Source organism: Anser brachyrhynchus (assembly GCF_964034855.1).
Source record: "Anser brachyrhynchus genome assembly, chromosome: 2".
In the NCBI taxonomy this organism is placed as follows: Eukaryota; Metazoa; Chordata; class Aves; order Anseriformes; family Anatidae; genus Anser; species Anser brachyrhynchus.
Window position 1 is genome coordinate 447982 of NC_137695.1, and position 24292 is coordinate 472273.

General features: G+C 55.4%; 1 protein-coding gene across 2 annotated transcripts in view; it reads right to left on the minus strand.

The window, feature by feature from the left end:
* Nucleotides 1–24292, minus strand: part of AGAP3 (ArfGAP with GTPase domain, ankyrin repeat and PH domain 3) — a 139761-nt gene that overhangs the window by 13410 nt on the left and 102059 nt on the right. For both annotated transcript variants that reach the window (XM_080581339.1, XM_080581338.1), the window contains exons 12-13: nucleotides 6641–6814; nucleotides 2102–2263 (exon numbers count right to left, since the gene is read on the minus strand). In XM_080581339.1, coding sequence (XP_080437465.1) covers nucleotides 2102–2263; nucleotides 6641–6814 — 336 coding nt within the window. The remainder of the gene's footprint in view (nucleotides 1–2101; nucleotides 2264–6640; nucleotides 6815–24292) is intronic.

A 24292-nucleotide genomic window follows, 5' to 3' on the forward strand; every position in this document is an offset into this window, starting at 1 on the left:
GAGCAGTGGTTGTGTGCAAGGCCTGCGCAGTGACAAACGCAGCTAGGTAGCTGACACGTCACTGGCAAATGACGTTCCGTGTTGATGAATGTGAAGTAGTGCACATTGTAGGAAAAAAATACGTTACTCCAACACATGGCAGGGTTCTAAATTATCAACCCAAGACAGGGCCTGGGTATCACTGCCCAGCACAGCACCGTGGTCAAGGACCAGGACAGGGGGTAACAGAAGATACTCCGATGCCCTCAGACACATGATGTGGCATGGCATCGTCACTACGTGCAGTCTCAGTCACTCCACGACCCAAGGATACTGCCAAACAGGGAAGGAAAGCACAAGCGAGCATGTGTCTGAAATAAAACTTCCTGTGGAATGACAGAAAAATGTGGAAGGCTGGACTGGGCGGCCAAGGCAGAGGGCAACAATCAGCTGTCCTGATTACAGGGTCTGCATCACCGCCTTGTAAAAGTGTACCCGTTTGTAATTACTTTCTCCACTAAGAAACCGTATTTAATTTTGTGTAACTTCAGAGCTCAGTCTCTGCGCCTTCTTATGCCACCATCAGCTGCGCCAAATGGACCCTCAGTACCAGACTTCTCTCTGGCAACACCAGTCCTTCACTTCTCAATCTTCTTCCCAGTGAGCTGAACACTTTAATGTCCGTATCATAAACACATCAATCACCCCCAACTCCATCTTGGGACCTTCTTTACAACTCTTTCCAGTATTTCCAAGCTCTCCTGTGGTACAAATTACAGGGTGAATCGCAGCACTTTGGCACACTTTCTTAGTCTCATGTGCAGGTGTAAAATCATTGCACACTCTGATATCCCACTTTTCAGATATATGAAGAATACACGTCTCTCTTTTGGTCAAAGTACTGGACTGAGAACTGCTAACTGAGGACAGACTTGGGGAAGGGCAGTGAAACATTTCAAGAGTCAACATCTATCCACACTTTAAAAAGTATCAGTTTAACAACATGTAAGTACAAATCCTACTTCTTGCTCTCCATGAGATGCTGAAGATGTCTGAATCAACCACCACGAAGGGAAAGTCTTTTCTAAAATCAGTGGTTTTCAGGTGAAGCTCAACTACAACAGAAAATACTGAACAACAGATCTGCTGAACTCCCCTGCAGATCAGCACCACGATATTTCTAGGAGGAAGAACTGATGAAGAGTTGTTCTAGCACAGGAAACCTGGGCCACTGTTTACAGGCTGACCTGTGATTTGGAGCAAGATGCCAGGACAGCTGCAGCATGCTTTGTTTGATATAGGCTAGGCTCTGCTTTCTGTTTTGTTTTACAGTGGCCATTTGTTTCAGAAGCTTGTACTTAATCCCTCTCCCCGTCTTTAGCCATCCCAATTAAATCCTTATTTTGGTTTACTACAAAAGCATATTGACTGCTGTGGGACACAGTGACTGAGGGTAAAATCAAATCTTAAAGCCTGAGGACTGCATTTTCCACAGAGGCTAACCATAGATGTAGGCTTTGGAGAACGTGGTTGCCAAGTTCTTCTCTACCTGGACAAATACGGATGACTTTCACAAAGCTCCCTGCCAAGCTTCAAGTCCCTCTTCAGAAACCATAGAGATACCAACATTTCTCACCAAAAAAAAAGCATCGGTAATTCTAGCATAGGCAAAGAAACATAGACTTCTTCAGCTGGTTTCCTGAAGCAGATGAACTTTTCCAAAAAACCCTCAGCTCGAGGCAGGTGGGCAGCATAGGCCTTTTAAATGACGCAAGTGTGGCAAATTTACAGGCAAACAGTAACAGGCTTTTATGGCAGAAACTGTCTGTACACCTTCAGCATAGTTAAGCACACTTGAACTATGTGGTGTGCTCCCAGCTCTCCTAATACAGTTAGTAATTACTGCTACCACTAATAGTCTGTGCAGTCACAGGCACGATGGCAGTCCTGCAGGCACTGCAGGTGAGCAGCCATAGGCAGATCAAGCAGGGCTGCTTGCTTCTTCCTGCCAAAGCACGAGCAGCTCGGACTCGGAGTGCCCCGAGCCCCACGCCCGGCAGGAGGTCTCGGTGCCCAGCGCACTGAGCCGCAGAGCTGCCCGTGGGGAGCAGAGACTGCCTACCTTCTGCTGCTGTGCTGGGGCCATCGGGCCGAGTCGTCCCCGTGCTCTTTTTCCTGCGATGCTTCTTCCTGTTCGCATGCGGCGATGGAGGCGGCTCCAGCTTCGGGCTGGCAGCGTTGGAAATGTTCGGGCTGGAGCTGAGAGAATCGGCGGTGCCGTTAGCTGGGGACAAAGACAAAGAAAGTCATGTACAGCAAGACAGGGGCAGCCCGCTCCTTCCAGAGGCAATCAAGTGTCCCGGAGACAGCGCCAGTGCTCTGCCGGGCTCAAAACCACACAGCCCCACGAGGCAGGGCAGGAGCCACACACAGCCCTACTGTGGCAGCGGCTCCAGCGGCCGGCCCAGCCCGGGGCCAGCAGGGTCCCTGTGCAGGGTCGGCCTGGAGACGCTCTGCACAGGGACTCATCCGGGATGGTCAAGATGGGGACCGCGCTGGCACCTATGTGGCCGGGGCAGGCCCCACAGGGGCAGCCTGGCAGGGCACGCCAGCCAGCGCATCCCCCTGCGCGCAGGGCGCAGCGGCAGCATCCTCGCTGGGCGATGCCTGCGTTCTGGGGAGGGACAGCCCGGGAGGTGCTCTCGGCCCCCCAGGTGCAGACCGCAGTCCCGGGACTCACGCCACCGCTGTGGGAGCACCGGTCCCCCCAGCACCGCTCCGCCAGACGGGGTGACTGGGGTTGCCACGCTCAGGAACCTAAGCATGATGGTCTCAATAGGCTTCCGATACGGAGCTGAAGAAGCTGCATCCCCAGCAGCAACGCACCAAATTTATCCTCAATCATACTGTTCCTTACAATTAATAGCAGAATTAGAAACAATCAGGGAGCTGCCTAATTACTGTCAATTAGAGCGCGCTAATCAAGCTCCGATCACACACACACACGCTGCCGCTGCACTCACCATTAAATGTCAAATTTCATTAGAGACCAGCAACAAAATCAAAAGCCTGACATTCAATTTCAGCAGCACACACAGCGCAGGCTTCCAATCAGCATAAAAATGCAGACTCCGGGGAAGGCAACGAGGCGCAGGAGCCCTTGCTGCACTGTTAACCCTCTCCGAAATACACTCCTGTCTCTCCAGCATCCACCTACCCCCAGGGCATGTCTGGACACCCTGCTCCCATCCCGCCTCTGTCCTGGGCAGCTCTCTACGATAACCCGGCATCTCCCATCAAGTCCCAACCTCCCATCTCCACTTTTGACGGCACCTGAAAGGAAGAAAGCAATCACGGCGGCTAACAAGGGCAGCACCCTCCAGCAGCGGGGACTGCCTGTGACTTGGCAAGCCCTTTTGCCACTCCAGCCTTGCCTCCGCTCTCCGTTTTGAGCCCAGTTCAGCCAGGCTGGCTCCCAGGGACTTGGTTCATCTCGCTACCGTGAGATGAAAGCCCAGCAGCGGGGCAGAGAGGGCTACAGACAGCAGCCAGGAGCTGCCCCATGCCGAGGTCTGGTGTGCAGCCGCTGCCCCCCTCACACGGCTGGGAGAGGATGTGGTATCAGAGCTTCTCCATCTCTGGTTTCTACTGGATTTGACACACGCTATCAGGGTGTTTCTGTTATTTATCCACAGGGAAAGAGCTCACCCTTGACAATTAAGAGAGAGAAATCTAATAAAATCAGACTTCATTTTATAAATATGTATTACTGATGCTGTTCAGCAGGACTATGTGTAGAGCAGGTGTGAGGCACCTTCATCTCCCAGCCTGGATGTCAAAGGGGACCTGAACTTTCTTGTCTGAGGCTACCCGTGGTGCATCCAGCCTGACTCTGCTGCCCACCTGCTCGTGACACCCCTGGGCCAAATTGTACACCACTGGCACCCTGCCCCCCCTCCGGGCTTCACATGAAGGTCCTTCTGCAGCTTCCACTAACGCGCCCGCAGGCTGCAACGAGCCTGACACCTCCCACGTCCCTGCTCTTCTTACAGCCCAGCAGCTGAAGCCAGAACGCTGGGGGCTGGGGGCTTCTGGGGCCCGCCGCAGGGGAAGGGGCAGAAGGTGAAAACATGCACCCCCCAGATCAGAAATGGATCTCTCCCCAGCAGGACAGCAGCGAGCTCTGCCAACCCACCCAAGGGTTTCCAGGCACCCATCTCACCACGGGAACCCCTCTGTGTGCACAAGCGGCACCCTCCTGGTCCCTCTCTCCGAACCAGCTGGCCTTATGGGCAGCCCTGGGTCCCCCCAGGTGGGCTGCAGAGGCTGCCCGATAAAGGACAAACAAGGACTGCGCCAGGGCACGTCTGCGCTGACCTGCACAGCCATCTTCCATTGGCTTGCCAAGGTGCGAGAGGAGGAGGCAGCAGATCCCTAGGAGCAGGCAGCCCACACCCTCTGCATGCACCCAAGGCTCTCAGAAACCTCTTTGACTCTGAGCAGAAAAGCGTTCCACAGCCTGCCCTGCTGCCGGGAGCTGGAAACCCAGTGGGGAGGTTGGGCTTGGGCTGTGCAGACCCTGCGGCACATGGGTGCAAGGGGCACGAGGTGGCTCAGCTCGGCCCAACGCCGCACACAGGACGCACCACCTGCCCCCCAAATGCTCCATCCCTCACAGCCGGCAGAGCCAGCAGCCTGCTGGGCGCGCAGCCCAGGGCAGGGCAAGAGCCCAGGGACTGCTCACTGCTCACCGTGCCCTGGGGTCGGGGCTCGCTGCGGGGCTCTGCCGGGCCCCAGCCCCTCCTTGACCCCCCCCGAGTTCTGCAGACAGGAGGCTGGCGCTGAGATGGAGGCTTTCCCTGCCGGTGTGCCAGAGACAGAGTCAGGAGCTGTGAGCAGATGCCGACGCTGCCCCAGGAGGTTCCCAGGACAGCTGGGCACGTCGCTCCTCGTACCTGTGGCCCCTTCAGCACAGCTCACCCAGTGACATCCCCGCACGGCTAACACAGAGCAGGGCAGGGCGAGACTGGCTCTGGGGCGCAGCGGGACCCATGCAGAGCGGTCAAGCAGCCACCAACGCTCAAGACACAATTAGCACGGGTTGACATTTCACCCCTCTGCATCACGGGAAGAGGTGGCAGCACCTCAGCTCCGTGCGTGCCCGTCAGTGGCTGCTTTGCATGAAATAGGCAGCTTGCTCTGGGGACGGGGAGCAGAGGCTGGCTCGCTGTTCCCTGACAGCCCAGAGAGAGCCAGGGCGAGCAGAACGCAGAGCGCAGCCCTGCCGGGGCCCTGCCGCGGGGCTGCGGGGGGGCACAAGGGCTGCCAGGAGGAGCAGCCCTGCGGCCCTGGCCCGGGGCCATCCGGGCGGAGGCCTGGCTGTCCGGGAGGGCCGTGCCACAGAATTCACCCGTGCAAAGGCAGCGTGTGCGCCGACAGCAGCGCTGCCCGTCCGCTCCTGTGCAGCACGGCTGACCCGCGGCGGCGGCTCAGGGGCGCTCCCGGCAGCCCTCACGAGAGGCGGCTGCCGCCTGTGTGCGCGGACCCCCCCGGCGGGGCGTGGGGCTCAGGCCGTGGGGTGCCCCGTGCCCCTCGCCCGGGGGGGGCTGCCCGGGGGGGACGTACCCCTTCCCAGAGCAGTGCACGGAGCAGCCCCTCCCGTGCCCCACTCCTCTGGCGCGGGAGGAGCGGCGGCTGCCCGGCTGCGCCCTGTGTCCGAGGCGAGGGGCGGGGGGGCTGCCGGCACATTAATGCTCAGAGCTGCGCCCTTCCGCTCCCGTCGCCTGCGCTGCCCCATCAGCAGTAACAGTCTGATTAATTCGCTTCCAGCAGGGAGCTGATGGGGCCAATGATGGAGCCGCTGCATCAGGCGCGCTGAAATTGATAGTTTTTCACAGTTACAAATGAGGAGCCTCCTCAGCTGCAAATGGCGCCCGCACAGTCGGACTCCGGTAATGATCATAAAGAGGCTCTCTTTAAACTGCGAAAGCCCCTGGGACCGAGCGGGGGGGCGGCTGCCGCGCTAATGAGAACTACAAGGGGCGAGCAGGCATGGAAATGGCTCCTCCACTCTTGATGTGCATTTAACTGCTTTTTTAGTGCGGCGGCAGAGCCAGGAACGAAGGAGTGATGAATGCAGCACAAAAGCATTTATTTTCCAATTCGGCAAAGTGGCTACGTTGGGAAATGTATGAATTATTTTAATTCACTCAACTGTCCTGAAACATCGCAGAGAGCGAGTGAGCGTGGGGGGAGGGGGCGGGACGCGCTCAGTGTGTGCACAAGAGACAGGAATTACTCCTATTCGTTCAACTGCCCCAAAACCTGGCAGAGGGGGATGCTGACGAGGAGCGGAGATGGGGGAAAGCAATGGTTTCTCCTTGCACAGTGAGTCAAGAGGGGGGCAGGCAAAGGGAAGTAGTCAGAGCAGTCCTGCCATGAAGGAGAGGTCCTTGCTTCACCATGCCCTGCAGGAGAGCTCCTCCTTCCAGCCTGGACACTGCCAGCTGACCCTCATGACGGTGGGACAGTCCCAGCGAGCACCCAAAGGCTGCATCTGACACCCCTGCACAACTCCTGGGCTCAGGACTGCCCCCTGTCACCAAAACAACCCTCCCCACCTGCCGCAGCTGAGGGGAACGGGGCCAGAAGTGCTACTTACAGGGGTTGGGGCAGCTGCCGGGGATAGCCACGGCCTCGTTCCACTGGTCCGCGCTGGAGACGGAGTACGAGCGCTGGTGCATGCCGTCGGGCTTTGAGCTGAAGCCCACCAGGTTGATGCCGCTGATGGAGCGCTCCGAGTGCAGGGAGGTGCTGCTGGTGGAGTGGGGAGCACCTGCAAGAGAGCCAGGAGGTTAGCACAGACCAGCTGCTGTTCTGAAGCACGATGGAGGAAGGCATAGCTGTCCTGTACCTGACGTGACACGACCCCAGGTGGCCCTGCGTGACGATGGGCTCTGTCTGGCCCATCTCCACCAAGTGGTGCCAGTGCATCACCCCCAGAGGCGCCAAGGGCACTGCCCAGCACACAGCACTCCTCAGAGGGACACCAAGTCAGCGGATCCCACCTCAGCACGCTGGGACGCTCAGCCAGGCATCCTGGCGCGTAGCCTCCCCCTCCAGCCAGGTTTTGCAGTCGGAGTTCACGGTGTGCTTGCAATCTCCACCATAGCCTCAGGCAGCTGGACAAACACAAGCCCACCCCACAGCCCGTGTGCCCATCCTCTCTCAACTTCACTGCCTGCATGTCCCTAGAAGAAACACTGCCTTGCTGGAGGCATCAGGAGTGAATGGAAAATCTCATGGAGGACATCAAAGGGACAAGCAGGGGAGCCGACATCTGTAGGGATCGTACATGGGAGCACCTCTTCCCACTGGCTAGAAACCCCGTGAGCTGCAGCTCAGGAGCTTGAACCCCCAGGAAAGGAGTGTTTTGGGGACTACAGGCAGCCACAGAAGACAAGATCACTCATAGATTCAAAATGGGTCAAATGTTTCAGGATTACAACATCCACAATTTCCAAGGTATTATACAGTTACTCCTGCTGTTGAGGCTGCAGGCAATCTGTCTGGGAGGAAGACTCTGCCCCAGGGGGATTAACCCAAACCTGCCAACTGCAAGCACTTTCCTACACCTTCCCCCCCTTCCACAGTCAGCTCCAGCCACTGCCAGCACAAGCGCTCTGGGAGCTTGGGGCGAGCAAGCCGCCCCTCTCCCTGTGCCGACGCTACCTGTCCTCCTCCCACGCCTGCAGGCGCAGGTGCTGAGCTGGGACTGCCACCCCAGCCCTTGTGGCTACAGGTGAGGGCAGGACGTGCTGAGCAGCCTCGGCTGCGGAGCCCAGCGGGTGAGGAGAGCCCGCGGCCTGCCTGCTGCCACCAGACCGGTATTTAAATGGGGTCTGGTCACAGGAGCAGGCTGGAGAGCAGCAGATGAGTCCTTGTGTGAGCAGGTCCCTAGCTGGACCTGCTACAGCCAGGGTAGCTCATCCTACCAAGCCTTTGTCGTGTAAAGTCAGCTTCGTTTTGTCCTCCAGCACCTCATGGCAGGACCTTCCAAAAAGAGCAGAGCACTGTAAATTCCCCATGCGCTGCCCTAGGTTTTGTACAAGAAGTTATGTTTCTGTTACGTTATGCTGTTGTACAAGAAGTTATGTTTTCTGCCAATTCCACGAAAACCTAAAAAATGTGACAGCCATCAGTGCTAGAGCGCTGCCTGAGGCTGCAGAGCACCTGGAACTTCAGCTCGAGAGGCCCAGATCTCCCCTCACGGCGGGCACTGTCAGCGCCGGGTGGCCAGGGCACAGGCTGAAGGCGGGGTGACCCGGGACCACGGCGCTGCTGCCACGCGCGCCCTTCGGTCACCGCACGCAGGGCAGGGCGGGTGCTCCTGCCCTCCTCTCCAGCACTCCCCGCTGCACGGCGCGGGGGCTGCCCGCCCGCCGGGGGTCCCACCGCCCCGCCGGGGGTCCCACAGCCCTGCTGGGGGTCCCACCGCCCCGCCGGGGGTCCCACCGCCCCACCATGGGTCCCACAGCCCTGCTGGGGGTCCCACCACACTGCCAGGGGTCCCACCACACTGCCAGGGGTCCCACAGCCCTGCTGGGGGTCCCACCACCCCGCCGGGGGTCCCACCGCCCCGTGGCGCTGGCGCGAGGCCGTGGGGCTGGGTGCCCACAGCCCCGAGCCACCCAAGCGCGGTGCTGCCGGCCTGCCCGCCTCCAGCCCCGCTGCTGCACGCTCCCCCTCCCTCCCTTGTTCAGCGCCACAGAAACACGTGTAAAACCATGACACTGACTTTGCCTCTAATTAGCCCTTAATTTACAAGACACACTCGGAAGGGTAATTAGCTGGCGCTCTGCTCCTGACTGCCGCATCCATCTCCTCTTGCCTCCTCGTGGGAGGGAGCCTGCTGCCACTGGAGCAGGGACAAGGCTGCTCTCCTGGGACCAGGAGGAGCTGGGTCCTGGGAACCAGGCTGCTGGGCTGGGCCAGGAAGAGGAAGAAGGGAGGGGAGGGGAGGGACAGGCTGCCCCCTATTTCAGACAGTGCTGGCCACCCCTGTGCCAGGCTGCACGCAGCACAACGTGTGCATTGCACAACCAGGGAGGGGAGGGAGGCAAACATCAGGGGTGCAGCAGAGGGAAGAACCCTGCAGAGCCCTGGTGTGCCCAGATCTGCTCCCTGAGCACCGGGAGCGCTCCCCACCTGCAGGCACGTGCCCTTCCACGCAGCACTGGGCTCACGGTGCCCCTGTCCTGACCACAGCCAGGGACATGTCACCCACCGCCACGGCCAAGCCACCCTCCAAACACATCCCATGGTGGGTGAGGACAGGCAGAGAAAAGCGCGCTGACAGCGCGGAGTGCGCAGCTTGCCAGTGGCCACCCCTGAGCAAACCACGCTGCTGGGGCAAGCAGCCACAGCTGCGGTGCCAAGCCCGCAGGACGCAAAGCGCGTGCAGATGAAGACACGTGGGCAACCCAACGACGCGCCCCGAGCCCGCACCGCGCAGGCACCCAGCATCAGACTCCCAGATCCGCTGCCTGCCTTGCCAGCAGCATGTGTCACGAAGGCGCAAAGCTAATTTGAAAATTTAATTTTGCGATGACACGGTGCTGCTATGACTTCCAGGTACAGCATCCATCAAGCTCTGCAGTCTCTGCAGGAGATTCCTGAGCTTTTCACCAGGTGCCTGGGCTCACCCAGCTGCAGAGGGCTGTCCTCGCAGCTCGGCTGCTCGCTCGGTTTGCTGACCTCTCGGCTGCCAAACTCCAGCTTGTCTCAAGGATCTGCAAGTCGGTCCCAGCAAGCCTAGAGCTCTCCAAAATCACACTCTTTCAAAGTGACACCACCAGCAGTTGCATGACAAGCTCCTTTTAAATCAGTCAAGCAAAGTGAAAGGTAAATAAAAGGGCTACATGTAAAATACTAACCGCGTCTCTGAGCCAAATCCCGCGAACTGAACTCTCCGTGACCCTGCCTACAGCCCCTCAAGCAAAGCTCTTCCAATCGCTGTTTCCTCAAAATTCAAAAAAAAAAAAGAAAAAGCCTAATTGATGACATAGCAGTAAATGGAAAATGACCTAAAAGCTGAACATCATTTTTCACAGTGTGGAGCATGGCAGATGGGCAGCCTCAGTAAAACATTAATTCAGTACAAACTGGAGATTCTTCATTAAGGTGCAGATGCACGGAGAACTGAGGGAAGGTGAGTTAGCACAAATGGGTGCTGTCAGTTGCGAAGGAGATATTTGCAGAGTCACTCGAGGACCTTTGGACAAATCTCATTTCATTTTTTCAACAGTGATTTGGCAAAATAATACACAAGTTCTGGTGAAATTTGCTGGTGACATTATGTTGGAAGCACTCCCAGGACCAAGGAGATGAGGATATAATGCAGGATTTTGAAAAGCGAGCTAACAAAAACACTACAAAATTAATTTAGTACAAAGCGCAGAGATATGCACCCCAGAACTAACGGGCCTGATTCATAAAAGCCTAGGGAAATATGTACTGGTTTCCATGGGATTTGTATCACAACTCGGTGGCAAGAACATCTGCGCTGGTCTGGGGCTCCTGACTGACACCACGAGAGCAGGAAGAATTCTGCGAGCACCACCTCCACCTCACCTAGATCCTCATGCACAACCTCCCACCTTGGGAAAAAAATAATTCAAGCTGCAACAGGTACAAACAGCAAATGTGACTTCCCATTCCTTCTAACTCTTGTAGCCTACCTGCCCGCATCCTACATCCTGCTGTCCTGAACCGCTACAGACCGCCAGCAGTAACAGCACAAAATGGACAGACACGCTAAGTCACTTATTTTTTAATAGGAGTAACACTGAAATACCTACAATCTTGATAGCCTCATTCAGGAAAGGACGACGTACTTATCTTCCTTGAAATACAACGTGAGCAGCGCTCAAGAAACCAAGCCGTGACATACCTGCTCCACCTCCACCACTGTCCAACACCTACTTCTGAGCCAGCTCACAGCGAGGCCAGGTCACAGCATCACAGAACTGCTGAGGTTGTCAGGGCCCCCTGGGTCCCTCTGGTCCCAGGCGTGCTCCAGCAGCCCCCGGAGCCGGCGCCCAGCCCCACGGGCAGGCGCTGCTGGAGCTGTGCAGGGAGCAGCCCCCAGCCCCTCTCGGGGCAGCCTGGGCCAGGGCTCCGGCACCCGCCCGGCACGGACGTGCTGCTGGGGGGCAGGGGGAGCCTCCCGGGCTCCGGGCCTCTCTGGGCACCGCCGGGCAGAGCCCGGCTCCGGCCTCTCGGCGCCTCCCTGCAGGTGCTGCCGGCCACGGCCGGGATCCCCCGGAGCCTCCTCTGCTCCAGGCTGAGCAGCCCCAGCTCTCCCGGCCTCTCCTCACAGCAGAGGGGCTCCGGGCCCTGCGGCATCTTCCTGGCCCCGCACCGGGCTCTCCCCAGCGCGTCCAGCTCCCTCCTGGACCGGGGGCCCAGCACCGGACCCCGCACCCCAGGGGTGTCTCACCGACACGGGCAGAGGGGCAGGGTCCCCTCCGTGCACCTGCTGGCAGCGCTCGGCCCCAGGCAGCCCGGGGCTCCCTCAGCCTTCCTTGCCCAAGGGCCCGTCGCTGGCTCATGTCAGCATGTACCGTGAAATCTGAAGGCGCAGACCTCTGACCCGGTCACTGCTGTCTGGAGAGAGCTTCACTCTGTTCCTGTGCTGGAGCTATGTTCTGGCCCTGCACAATTAGTCATGGATGGGGCCATCATTTTTGCCTAAGCAGGAGACTGGGCCTCATCCTGTGGATATAGCTTGGCCTCAGTTCTGTGCACGTTCATCATGTCTCAGCTGGATTATCCCAATGTGCTATTTATCTGTGTGTGAAGTCACCACTAGCACTGGCTGATGCCATGGTGGCAGCTGTTTTTGGCCATTTCTGTAGCGAAGTCAGGAGGCTGGCCGGACACCTCATCTTAGCTCAGACTGCTGGTATGTTCTTCTGTCTCCAGAAACACAAACCCGCTGATCCCCCGACACCCCCACCCAGAGACAAGGGCACGGTCGGACAGTTGCCTGTGGTTATGTTTGTGGGAGGACCCACAGGCTCTCCCACGTCAGCACTGCTCTCCTGGGCTGACATGATGAATGACGTCTGGCTGCCGCATGCAGGAAACAGGGTTTGTCTGGGGGGCCTGGGTGTGGTACAAAGTGAAAGCGGCACGAGCAGGGCAGCAGTTTGGGAAGCCCCCCTTGCTCTACGGCCAAGTACAGCACAGGCCTTGGCCCCGCTCCGGCGCAGGGAGAGGGATGCCTCCTCCACACACGACAAAGAGGCTGCTCTGCGGCAGAGGCTGCAGGCCATAAGGTATGAGATGGTGATGGAGATGTCCCAGGGAGGTCACCCTGACGCTGAGCAAACCTCACTCTCTTTTGTACTGCAACAGGCTAAGAGCACTCACAGCACACCACAGCGTAGTGCTAGGAGCTATCTGCCAAGCCCTGTCCGAAAGACCCAACCGTTACCACTTCCCATTAAACAAAACTTTAAGGTACTTGTTGCCAAGTGATCACCATTTATCCTCCCTAAAAGCTAGAATTGGTTAAAGTCACACACATGTAACGACTCTCAAGCATTCTGTTGGCGTCCGCAGCCAGAGCATGTCCCAGAGCCTCCCCAAAAGCCACGTGCGTGGCACAGCCGCAGAAGCCCTGGACTCCAGCTCCCAAGCAGCGGGCTGGATGGATACCCACCTCCAGCTGGTGGGAAACTCCTCAGTTCCTAGAGACCAACCGGTTCTTGAGGGGAAGCAAAAGCCAATGAGCCTAGTTAGGCTGCCTGCCTGTGAAATCCCTGCTGGTAAGGACATAATTCACCACTTCCCGTCAATGGGCGGTCAGCTGCCACGCGCGCAGGAATGCAGCTATCCTGGGAGCACCCCACGGCTGCCTTTCTCAAAGCTGCCCCCACCCCTCCAGTGCACATCCAGAGCCAGAAGCATCCACATCGGGTTGGTTTTGTGAACCACACACTACACGCTGCTCTGCTGGACATACTCCGTTCCTTCCTCTTGAACTATTCCTACCAGTAACAAGACCAAAATACAGACACATTTGAAAGACACAACAGCAAGTTCTTCTTGGGAGGTGGCCACAACGCCAAGCAAGCACCTAGACAGCCCCACAAGCCTGGTGGGATATGATCTGGGATGACGGATGTCCTCCCCAGTTCTGCCAACAGCGAACGTCTGTGTGAAATCACTGATCCAAACTGCAGGCAACTGAGGTTTCCCAGCCCTGCTTCTTAGCAAGGCCATCAGGATCTGCCAGCTTGCACACAGTGGGAGCCATTGCCTTTCACTGGGCCTCGCAGATGCTCTGACACAAGCGGAATCTCCCTCCTTTCTTAGCAAAGTCTTTGGAGAGCACATTTTTGGACATATGCATGTGGTAAGTGGTTATGTAACAGCCAGCTCCGACCAGCGCTGTCCTGCGGTGGGACCAGCCGCCAGGAGAAACAGCTCTGCACCGTCCAGACGCCTCTGTGAGGACCTCACAGGCATGTGAGATCAGCCACGGCACCTCACGCTGACACACAAAGCTCATCTTCGGTTCAGATGGCGGCTGACTCCCTGTGCAGCCAGCAGGAACCCAGCAAACTGGAGAAGCCTGCAAGCAGGAATTAGTTGTGGCTGCTCCCCAAGCCCCTGGGACCCCGGGAGCACTCCATCAGCAGGGGAACGGCGGGCAGCTGCGGCAGCTCAGTCCTGCTCCAGCCTGCGCCCTGCCCACACCAAGTGCCCGGCCGCAGCACGCAGAGCCTGCTGGAGCACGCCCAGGTACACGTGGGCTCCCAGTGAACCCAGGTACACGTGGGCACCCAGTGAACCCAGGTACACGTGGGCTCCCAGTGAACCCAGGTACACGTGGGCACCCAGTGAACCCAGGTACACGTGGGCACCCAGTGAACCCAGGTACACGTGGGCACCCAGTGAACCCAGGTACACGTGGGCACCCAGTGAACCCAGGTACACGTGGGCACCCAGTGAACCCAGGTACACGTGGGCACCCAGTGAACCCAGGTACACGTGGGCACCCAGTGAACCCAGGTACACGTGGGCACCCAGTGAACCCAGGTACACGTGGGCTCCCAGTGAACCCAGGTACACGTGGGCTCCCAGTGAACCCAGGTACACGTGGGCTCCCAGTGAACCCAGGTACACGTGGGCACCCAGTGAACCCAGGTACACGTGGGCACCCAATGAACCCAGGTACACGTGGGCTCCCAGTGAACCCAGGTACACGTGGGCTCCCAGTGAATCCCGGTACACGTGGGCACTCAGTGAACCCAGGTACACGTGGGCTCCCAGTGAACCCAGCCTGGGCAGCAAGCGCACAGCACTGGGCAGCGCGGTCAGAAACAGCCAGGAGCAGACCTCGGCTGCCTGATCTCTTCTGCATAGCGTAAAATTGCATCATGAGTCTTCCATTAATTTACTCCTACAACATATCTTTTAGAAAATCTTCTCATCTTGATTATGATATTGTCAGTGACAGAGAAATCACAGTAACTCTTGATAAGTTGTTCCGATGGTTAATTACTCACACTGTTAAAATTTGCACCTTATTTCTAGTCTGAATCGTCTTGCTTCAGCTATCAGTCATTGGATCTTGGTATATTTTTATCTAATAAAGAGCGCTCTATTATCAAATTTTTGTTTCTATATAGGTACTTACAAACAGTGTTGAAATAATCTCTTAACCTTTTCATGGATAAACTAAGCAAATAGAGCTCCTTGTTTTTTTCATTGCAAGGTGCATTTTCCAAGCATTTCATTGTTTTTACTGATATTCTAAGCCTTTTCCAACCTATTGGTTTCAACCTCATACTGTGAACACCCAAAATCCATGAACTTTAGACCTCTAGAAGCCCTCCCAATCCCAAAATATAGTCACAATAAACATTTGAGAAAGACCTTGACCAGATTTTCTAAAATTCCTGAATTAAATAATTCACACTTGCTGATTCAAACATGTCTAAATCTCCTACCTGCTGTTTAATTTGCTTCCTAATTACAGTTGGAATATGAAGAATTCATCATTCTGTGATAAGATACATCATCTTGCCTCTTCCCACATACCAAACAGAAGTGTTTACTGAACGTGCTTTTTTTTTCTTTATTACATGTTCTATTATCTCCAAATAGTAATGAACCAACACTGTTTTTAGGATTCATTAGTTCCTAATAAACTTGAAAAAAACTTTTCACTGATTTAACTCTGCTGGTTACTTTTCTTGCAACCCCTTGTGCAACCACCATAGTGTACGCTCCTGTAATCAGCAAAGAAGAGGGAAGGTGAGCTGAGAGAAGAGTTTCAAACACTAAACCCATCACTTAAATTCATACGTTATTTAAGGTCTCCATGGAACATGCAAAAGATGAAGATTAAGAATCTGGTAAGGCATGAACAGCAACTATTCTCACGATGCGTGAGCTAAAAAATACCACAGCAGCCATCGCAATATTGAGGACAGGGCAGCCACTTCAGCAGAGGCCCACCAAGCACAGAGGAGCGTCAAGGCCAAACACACCTGGCAGGGGAGAAGGAGGCTCTGCTGCATTTCCACGCTGCACCTCTGAGATCAGAACAGGACAAAGCACAAGGAGGACACAGGAGCTGCTTTCAGCTCAACATTTGGGTCTGTGCTGGAGGTGGAACCAAAATGCAAGGTTTATCTTTTTGCAACTAAAATGGCTATGGGAGAGAAGGAAAGCAAGCTTTCCCTCTAGGAGAAAAGCAGCAAAGATAACAAACTCAGGCAAAAGTCCCCACTCCAAGAAGCTCTCAGATGTGGTATGCAGTGTCAGCTCTCCCATCAGCTGAGGCACTGGTACCCCCATGGAGGAACAGGGTGGAGAGCTGCACCCAACTGTGGGTTTACTGGTATTCTTATCTCGTTGTTTCTGTGTTCTTCATGAAGAGCCCGATCTGCCAAACGTATCTAACCTCTTCCTAAATCCAACTGCTACTAAACGTAGTCTGGGAAGCTGGCCGGCACAAGGTGCACAACTTCTCTGCAAGCAATGAACCCAAATAAAATGGTGAAACAAACCTTTTGTGTGCCTGTAACCAGAGCAAGTCTGGGAACGTCAGGAGCTGGAATGCTTCCCACAAAGCCAAAAGGGTCACTTCGAGGGCTGCTCATAATTAATCACTTGTGGCGGATGTTAGTCTGCAGAGCTCTGGCAAAGGGCTAAATGGCAGGAAAGCCTCTACCCGTGGTTCCAGCTGGCCATGCAGGACCACACTTGTGTTATCAATTATCTACCTACTGCAGCTTCCAACTTCTGCTCAATGCCTACTGATTACTGTTACTTTTATTGCTTTTTATATACAGTCATGTACAGATACACAGATGTATGAAATATTTTAGCACAACACGGTTTGTTCCCTTCCACTTGCTTTTGTTCCTGTGCATTCTGTCACTATCTGGACAGAGGGAGAGTGAACAGTTCACATCTCCTCTTAACCTAGATTAATATGTTTTTAAGCAGTGCAGCCTTTCTTTTAACTTTTTGGTAAATGTAAAATGTTCTTTTAAAACTCCTAATTATGCTCCACATTTTTTCTCTTTAAGTTCTTTCTCCCAGATGATCTGGCTCATAATTGCTTTCAGGGTTGTGAAATTGGCTCAGATATATATTTTTTCCGTGCATGCGTGTATCTCTGTGTGTGTCTGCGTGTTCTATGCTCTTTATTTCTGATTTGAATCCTACTTTGCCTGAACACAGTACAACAAAGTCAGGGGTTACATGTACCTAAGTCACTACAGATTTTTAGTTTTGTGATTTGTTCTCCCTGCCTGCTTAGGTAAGGGTAACTACAGCATTTTCCACAGGGGCTGCACCGTTTCTTTGAATCTGCGGGATTCATAAAAGCTGAGGAGCCTCTAACGTTGCTTGCCCAAGTCCTCCAGTGAGTATCACCATGATAATGTAATTTACTCTCCAACATGTTTTAGGGAAATTCTTCAGAAACTGTTTCTGAGACAAACACACCAAAGAGCTGGGAATGAGAAACAGGGAGTGGATGATGAAAAAATCTTGCTTGTTTTGGTTCTCTCTTCTGGTCTGTTAATATGACCAGAGGTGTCACTCATTCTCTGTGGAAACCTGAAATCATAAGCTACAGAGAACGTATGTACAAGTAACACTGCTTAAAATACAAAACAGAAGAAATACTGTGCAGCTGAAAAGCCCAAAAGAGATCACCATGGCTGGGGTGGGAGGCTGACATTAATGACGAGTTGCAATGCTACAAATCACCATTTGCATCTACAGTCATCAGCAGCAAGCTGAGTCTGAAATAAAACTCAAGTAAGGAAGGAAGCAAACCCCAAACTCTCTGGGTTTGCTGCAGAAGCGTGGACCTGGACAAGTGTTGCTGTGAACAATGAAAAACCGTCCCGAAGCATTTGCACACAGCTCACGAATGCTAGCAGCTGAAAAGGCCGTTTCAGCTTAAGCTAGAATTGCATTTTATTTTCTTACATAACTTCCACGTCTAAAGCTATTTGCTCATAACATGTTTCATACACTCCTGCTTGTTTTGCCCACTGAGGCTAGCGCACAGTAACATCATGACCTGGCACGGACAGCATCATCAGAGACCATGAAGCCACTTGAAGAGCTGCACAGGTCTCCAGGACCTGTGGCTGAAGAATTCTCCCCACTGGACTGCGTAGAGCAAAGAGCATGGATACACCTCGTGGCTCCAGGCAGGGCCTCAACAACAGGATTCATTCATATGAAAAACTCTACTTCGAGCACGCCCAGGATGACAGCCCCTCTCCTGCTAGCAATGGGTTTTTGCGCTGCCCTCCAGGGCACCTCCCTGCCCAGCACCAGAGCAAAGACCCCAGACACCGACGCTGCCGTGTGCCCGCGGTGTGGGGCAGAGGAGGAGAGGCCTGGAGGGGGGTCTCAAGCAGGAGGGCGACCTGTCCTCAAGAAGGACCCTCTTCTTTGCAGCACAAGTGGGGCCTGTGTGGAAGAAAAAGAACTCTGGAAGAGGAAAAGGTCCTCAGTCCTCTTTGGAAGAATACCAGCTACCCTGTTACCCCAGCCTTCCTTGGCAACACTGGGCAAGTTATTTATACTGAGATTTTCACAGGTGGCTACTAATTATACTCTCTTCATTTTTCCAGGTGCCCTGTGCAAGACACCCACAGCCAGATGTTCAGAAATGCAGAATGCTCATTGCTACAACTGCAGCCGATGGGTCTGGCTCGCTTCCCCTGTGCGACGAAGCCGTGTGCCCATCTGGCTTCCCTCGGCACTTCCACCGTCCCTGGGCAGGGCTCTGATCATCAGTGTTTTGTTTGCCCTCTTCTTTTCTCTTCCCTGTTCCTCTCCTCCTCACTTTCTCTGAGGCCTTCTTCCCTGCTCAGCCCTGCAACGCACGGCTCCTTTAGTGTTCTAGCAAGTAATAAGTGTATCAAGTCCCAGTAATTATCTCTAATTAGGGTTAGTGATTATACTGTTGGGCTGGAGAAAATCAATCTCTGGTTTCCCATCAGGGAGGGCAGAGCCGAGGTGGGGGGAGCAGGCACTGGCAGCTCCCCCCGCGCTCCCATTCCCCCGGCTGCTGGGCCCTGCTCGTGCCCCCCGGGGGAGGCAGCCGGGCGCAGTCTCGCTCCTCTGCTGGCTGGGACGAGGGGCGAACAGCCCCGCCGGCCCCCCGACGTGCTGCAGAGCTGCGGTGCTGTCGCGGGGCTGGATGCTCTCAGCACCAGCGGCCACCTCTGCAGCACAGGGCTGCTCTCGCGGGTCCTTGCTGCGGGGACGGTGGAGCTCGTGCGCTGCCAGTGCCACTGGCACGATGCGGCGCGGGGTGCTGCCACTGCAGAGGCTGCCCCCCCAGCACAGATCTAGAAGGTGCTACACCTCCTCTGAGCACGGCCGATGGATGGCAGCCCACCGAGCGATGCTCTGCGGTCTGAGCACGCCTGCCCTGCGTGCTCCTGGGGGACATGGCTGCTGACTGCGTGAGTCGCACCAGGGCCAGGGTCTAAAGCTCGTTTGCGGTGAGCGATGGACCCGGCTGGTGCTGCAATACACCCTTTGGGGACTGAGAAGACTGGCCTTGCTGCAGGGCCTCCTGCAGCTGCTGAGGGGCCCGTGTGAGCGTCTGAGAAATGGGTGAGTAGTGACCTAGGGCCGACGAGGCAGGTGGCCGTGCACATGGGCTTGACCAGCCATCCCTGTACAGATGCTGAGAGGCGGGTTGTTGTACTGGAGAAGGAAAAAGTAGAACGGCTGGGTATGCTAGAAGACAGCTGTGGATGAGAGTGAAAACTGGCAGAGGACTATCCAGAGGAGTCTGTCACACATCAAAGAAGTGGCCTTTTGAGAAAGCTCACAGCAAGGAGGGTCCGTGACGCCCAGCCCGAGTGCAGTGAGCTGAGCGTTGTAACCTCCCGAGCAGCAGGGCTCCGGGTGTGCACAGAACAGAGGGACACGGGAGCAGCTTGCTAGAAGACGGGCAAAGATGTAAGGGGTTCTGGACAGAAACCTCTGCAACTGGCAGGTCAAAATTGAGAACAGCAGCCAGATTTCTGGAAAATAAAGCCCAAAGCAAGAAGGTGCTGCCCTTCTCCCCATGCATGTCCAGAACCCTGGGCATGCACCAACCAGCAGCTGAAATCTCATTTTCATGATACGGCGACAGCTTTTATGGCTCCGAGAAATGGTGGGAGTGGGCAGCTCCGCTCCCAGGCACAATGCCAGGCTCACTGGCTCCATAGACAAGCCATGCTCTGAGAAAAGGAGCATGATGTCCTTATGGAAACCGAGTGAGAGCTGAAGCTACTTAACACGCCGAAGACAGTTGGGTAATCGGCTCTCTGAGAACAGCAACATCTTTGCAAACATCTGCAGACTCCAGAAAGGCTAGAAAACGGTACAGCAGCAATAATTTTTCTGTACAACTGAATAGGCTACCAGTATTTTCACCTAACAGTTCAAGTGCAGATAAAATGGTCTTCACATGTGGTGAGGATGGACCCTGGAGAACACAGGTTGGCAGGCAAGGAGCTGCTGTGGACTGTACACAAACGGGGTTTTCGAAACGGATTTCATCTGAGCGGCTCCTTGCTGCTCTGCCTCAGATGCACCCCCACCTCTCCTCTCCTGGCTGGTGCAAGAACAATCCAATTTGCACAACTCGGTAACAACTTTGCATATTCATGCAGAGTCCAGGATAACTCAGCTGAGAAGCTCAGTGTGCCTTTCCACTTTACAACCAACAGATCAGCAGTCTCAGCTGATGTACCACAGCATGCCCCAATTCAGACCTGCAGTGCTGGTATACACCTTCACCATTTCAGATAAACCTCGAACACCTTTGCTTATCTGACTTCATCACTAGCAGAAAGCATTTCCTTCCTCCCACCAGGACAGAGTTAGTCTGGAAAAATCATCCAGCTGCCTACATGCAGGCTAGAATGAGTCAGCTGACTGTCTAAAGGGAGACAAAACCATGCTAAAACCTAAGGATGCAGTATGTTGCAGTACCATAAATACCACTGCCACCATGACGTGGCACATCTTGGTAACACCCTGTGGCAGCGGCCTTGCTCAGCAATTTCAGAAGCACAGCAACGCACCATCCTTCCCCACTGGGACGCAGGGCAGGGCACAGGAGCACGCTGCGGTGCCGGTGCTGCAATGCCCCTCCGGGAAGCAGCAACGCTCTGCGCAACCATCCCTGTTCTGCGGATGGAAGAACTGAGAGACAGGAGCGGTCTGCCAGTCACTGGGGAGTCCCTAACCAAACCTGGGTCGCTGCTGCAAGGGGGCCGCGGAGCCTGGCAGCCGGCGAGGTGGCCGACAAACGGCCAGCCTCCAGAGCCAGGGCTGGCAGCAGCTGGCTCCGCTGCCCAGCATCTACCTGCACGTCCAGGGCACGTGCCGCGGGGTGAGAGCTGGGGACAGACCGGAGTTCGTGGTCTCTGTAAAACACACAGAAAATTAGCACCTCTATGATGTATGGAATATTGTCAGCCACCACGGACGTTACAGGTAACGGTGAATCCTTTCAGCAGGAAGGGGCCCCTCGTCCAGAAATCACCGGTTTCCCGCTGGTGGCTCTGCATGGACAGACAGCAGCAGCACCTGACCCACGGCCACAGCTCAGCTCCTGCAGCAGCGAGGCTGACCCCGCGGCAGGCAGCCGGCACCCTGCGGTGGGAGGCGCTGGGAGGTACCCTGCGTTCCCAGCACGCCCAGGTGAGCGTTTGCAGAGGGCAGGAAGGGGGCACTGGATCAGGGCCACTCTGCCATTCCTGCTCCGCCAGGAGCTCCGGTCCTGCTCTGGGAGCGATGGTCTCCGAGCCGCGTCGGCATCTAGCCCAGGCCAGGGCAGCTCCCATGGTGCAGGTGGCTGAGCAGCCTCTGAGCAGATGACACGGATGCCTTCCAGATGAAACAAAACGAGAATACATGCTGTGGGATACACGCTGCCCTGCGCCCGCTCCAGCCACTGCAGGGTGCCCATTCCCCCAGCCCCAGCGGGTGGGAGGGCAGCAGCGCCCCGCACCCGCAGCAACGGGTGCAGTGCAGCCAGCACGTCTTCACCCACCGCCGCTCTACAGACGCCGTCCCGCTGGTCCGCAGCGCCGTGCGGCGGTGCGACCAACTGCTCTGCTCAGGGACCTCCCTGCCCAGGCCCCACTGCAACCGCTGCGGTGCAGCACTGCGGTGCCCACACGTCTGGAGAGGAGCCGGGGCCAGCACGCACCCGGGGTGACAGTGCAGTGAAGCACCCTCCTGTCTGCAGGACCTCTGAAAAACATCTTCCAGGATCAAGGTGCCCAGAAGAACAATGCAGAAGGCAGCAGGGAAAGCGGGGGCAACCCAAGGTTAAGGAGCTGAATGTTTCCTTTGGGGACCTGGGATCTAATCCATACACTGCTGCAAAATTCCCAGTGCTACTGTTCAAGTCACTTATACCAACACTTGTCAAAAACAGCCACTAATAATGTGTTCCTCCTGTTCTGAGTGCCCAGGTGGGGACTCTGATAAACAGGAGCTCAGTGCTCAAAGCTACACTCTGAAGGGCTGAAAAAAGACTAAGTTCCTGGGGATAGAACAGCAGCTCTTAGGCTCTAAACTTGGGGCACACAGCGGATGCTTTTGAGAATTTTGGATTTGTCTTCTCTTTGCCTCAGTTCCCTTTCTTCAGGAAAAAATAACAACAGCTGAGAGATCAGAGTTACAACATTTGGAAACACGAAATCCATCGTTAACTCTAGTGTACGCCTAGAAAATACAACCTCGAGCTGATCCAGCCTATCTCAGTCCCCTGGTCTTCCACCAGCTGCAAGAACCGGGCATCAAGGTTCGTAGGACCTGTCCTGCCTCACGTAATCCCTTCGAGTTCCTGCTGGAGTCCTGCTCTCCCTGTGAAGTCCAGGCAATTTCTAGCTTCTATTCGATGCATAGCATTGAATGCAATGGCTCCAACTTCACATTTTGGATGCATCCTCCTACTTCAGACAGCCAGATAAACATTCGTAAGGCGTTACCATCTGAACGCTATAGTGAATTTATAATATTTATAATATAAATATGAATTTGTAGTATTTTATACATTATTCATAATGAAATGTATTAATTACAGATAAATTCTACTAAATCTCTGATCTGTGCTTCATCCTCAGACTACAAACAACCCTTTAGCCCATTACTGGGAGGAACAAAGGTCCCACAGAGAAGTGCAGAGACAAGGAGAGGTAGGCATACGCTGTAAGAAAAAGTCTGTGGAATGTTTTCAAGGGCCCCACAAAACAAATTCCTGTGTACCATGCGGGGAACAGACCAGCTACAGGATCTTGGGCTGTAAGCTCTTTCTGGAGACACCAGACCTTGACTCGGCTTTGCCGGCCAGTCTGTGAGCAGGTGAATACACTGGGGATGTTCTCTGTGCTCCCCAGAACCTGCCGCGCCAGGGCCTGATGAGCTGCGCCTACACCCACAGACTGTTTGTGGGGTGGACAGGGTAAATTTGTTCAGGAAGCGAGAGCTGAGCTTCTCCTAGGTAATACCCAAGTGCCCTTTCTTTTGTATGAGATTATCAACCCTGCTCTGATCTGGAAGAATGCGCTGAGCAGCCACAAGCAGGAGGAAGGCACAAGACAATCCCACCAGCCTCCTGCCTGCCATGACCTGCGCCACCCTGCTCTCTGCTGCCTCTTCTTCCCTCAATGTCATTGTCCCCCACGGCGAGCAGCGGTATGCCAGGGAAACAGGTTTTCCCTTTTCTTTGTTAATTCTTCCCTCATTACATTTGAAATTCCACAATCAGTGTGCACTGTAATTGTCGAATTTGATGCTAATGATTAATGAATTAAACATGGATCCATCAATTAGTCCTCAGAGAATAATTCTGCATAAAGCAGCGGATAATGTAATTACAGTAACAAAGATAATGAGATGTTAACATCGACGGAGCCCGACGTGACATGATCACAGCAGGCTCAGCAACCCCGGCCTGGGGGAGCCAATCCCTCCCTCTGCAGAGGCAGAGCATCAGGGGGCCCCGTGCCGCGATGCTCCCCCGCTCCCGCGGCCAGCCGGGCGCCGGCGAGGCACTCTCCTCCTGCTCGCCCCGTGCCAGCGCGTCCCCGGCTCTTGGCTCTGCAAGGGACAGGGACACGTGCTGCTGGCCACCAGCACAAGCCCAGCAGAAGTCCTGCGGCTGTGCGGAAGCCCGGCTCTGGCTCTTGCCCCAGCCCAGCTCCCACACGCTCCTGCGCAAGCTCCCCTTGCCCGGCCGGCCCCCAGGGGACAGGCACGTGCTCACGGGGGGCTCACGGGGGGCTCACGGGGGGCTCGGCTCCATGTGCCTGAGCAGCCCGGCTGGCTCTGGCACGGGGAGCTGAGAGCTGGTGGAGGTACTCGTAACTCAGCCAGAGGACAGATGGGTCCTCGTCACTGCAGGGCAAACGAGGACGTGGGGCATGAACGTGCACCCCAAGCAGTGCCTCCACCGCCACAGACAAGCTTAAAACGCTTTCCCTCGGCTACAGATCCAATCCTACAGGAGGAGGGGGAGGAGGAGGAGGAAAACGAAAAGGAGGAGGAAAAGGAGGAGGAGGTCTCTCGCAGCCTGCCCTGAGGTACTCGACAAACCACGTGGGCTGCTCCTCAGAGCGAAGAGCACTAAGTGGCACCAGCCCCTTCCAGCTCTCCCCCCCCACAGAAGACTCGTGCCCCCGCGCTGAGGCAGGCTTGGCACAGTTCAGCTTTCTGCTGGCCCTCCCCGAGGCACAGGCGC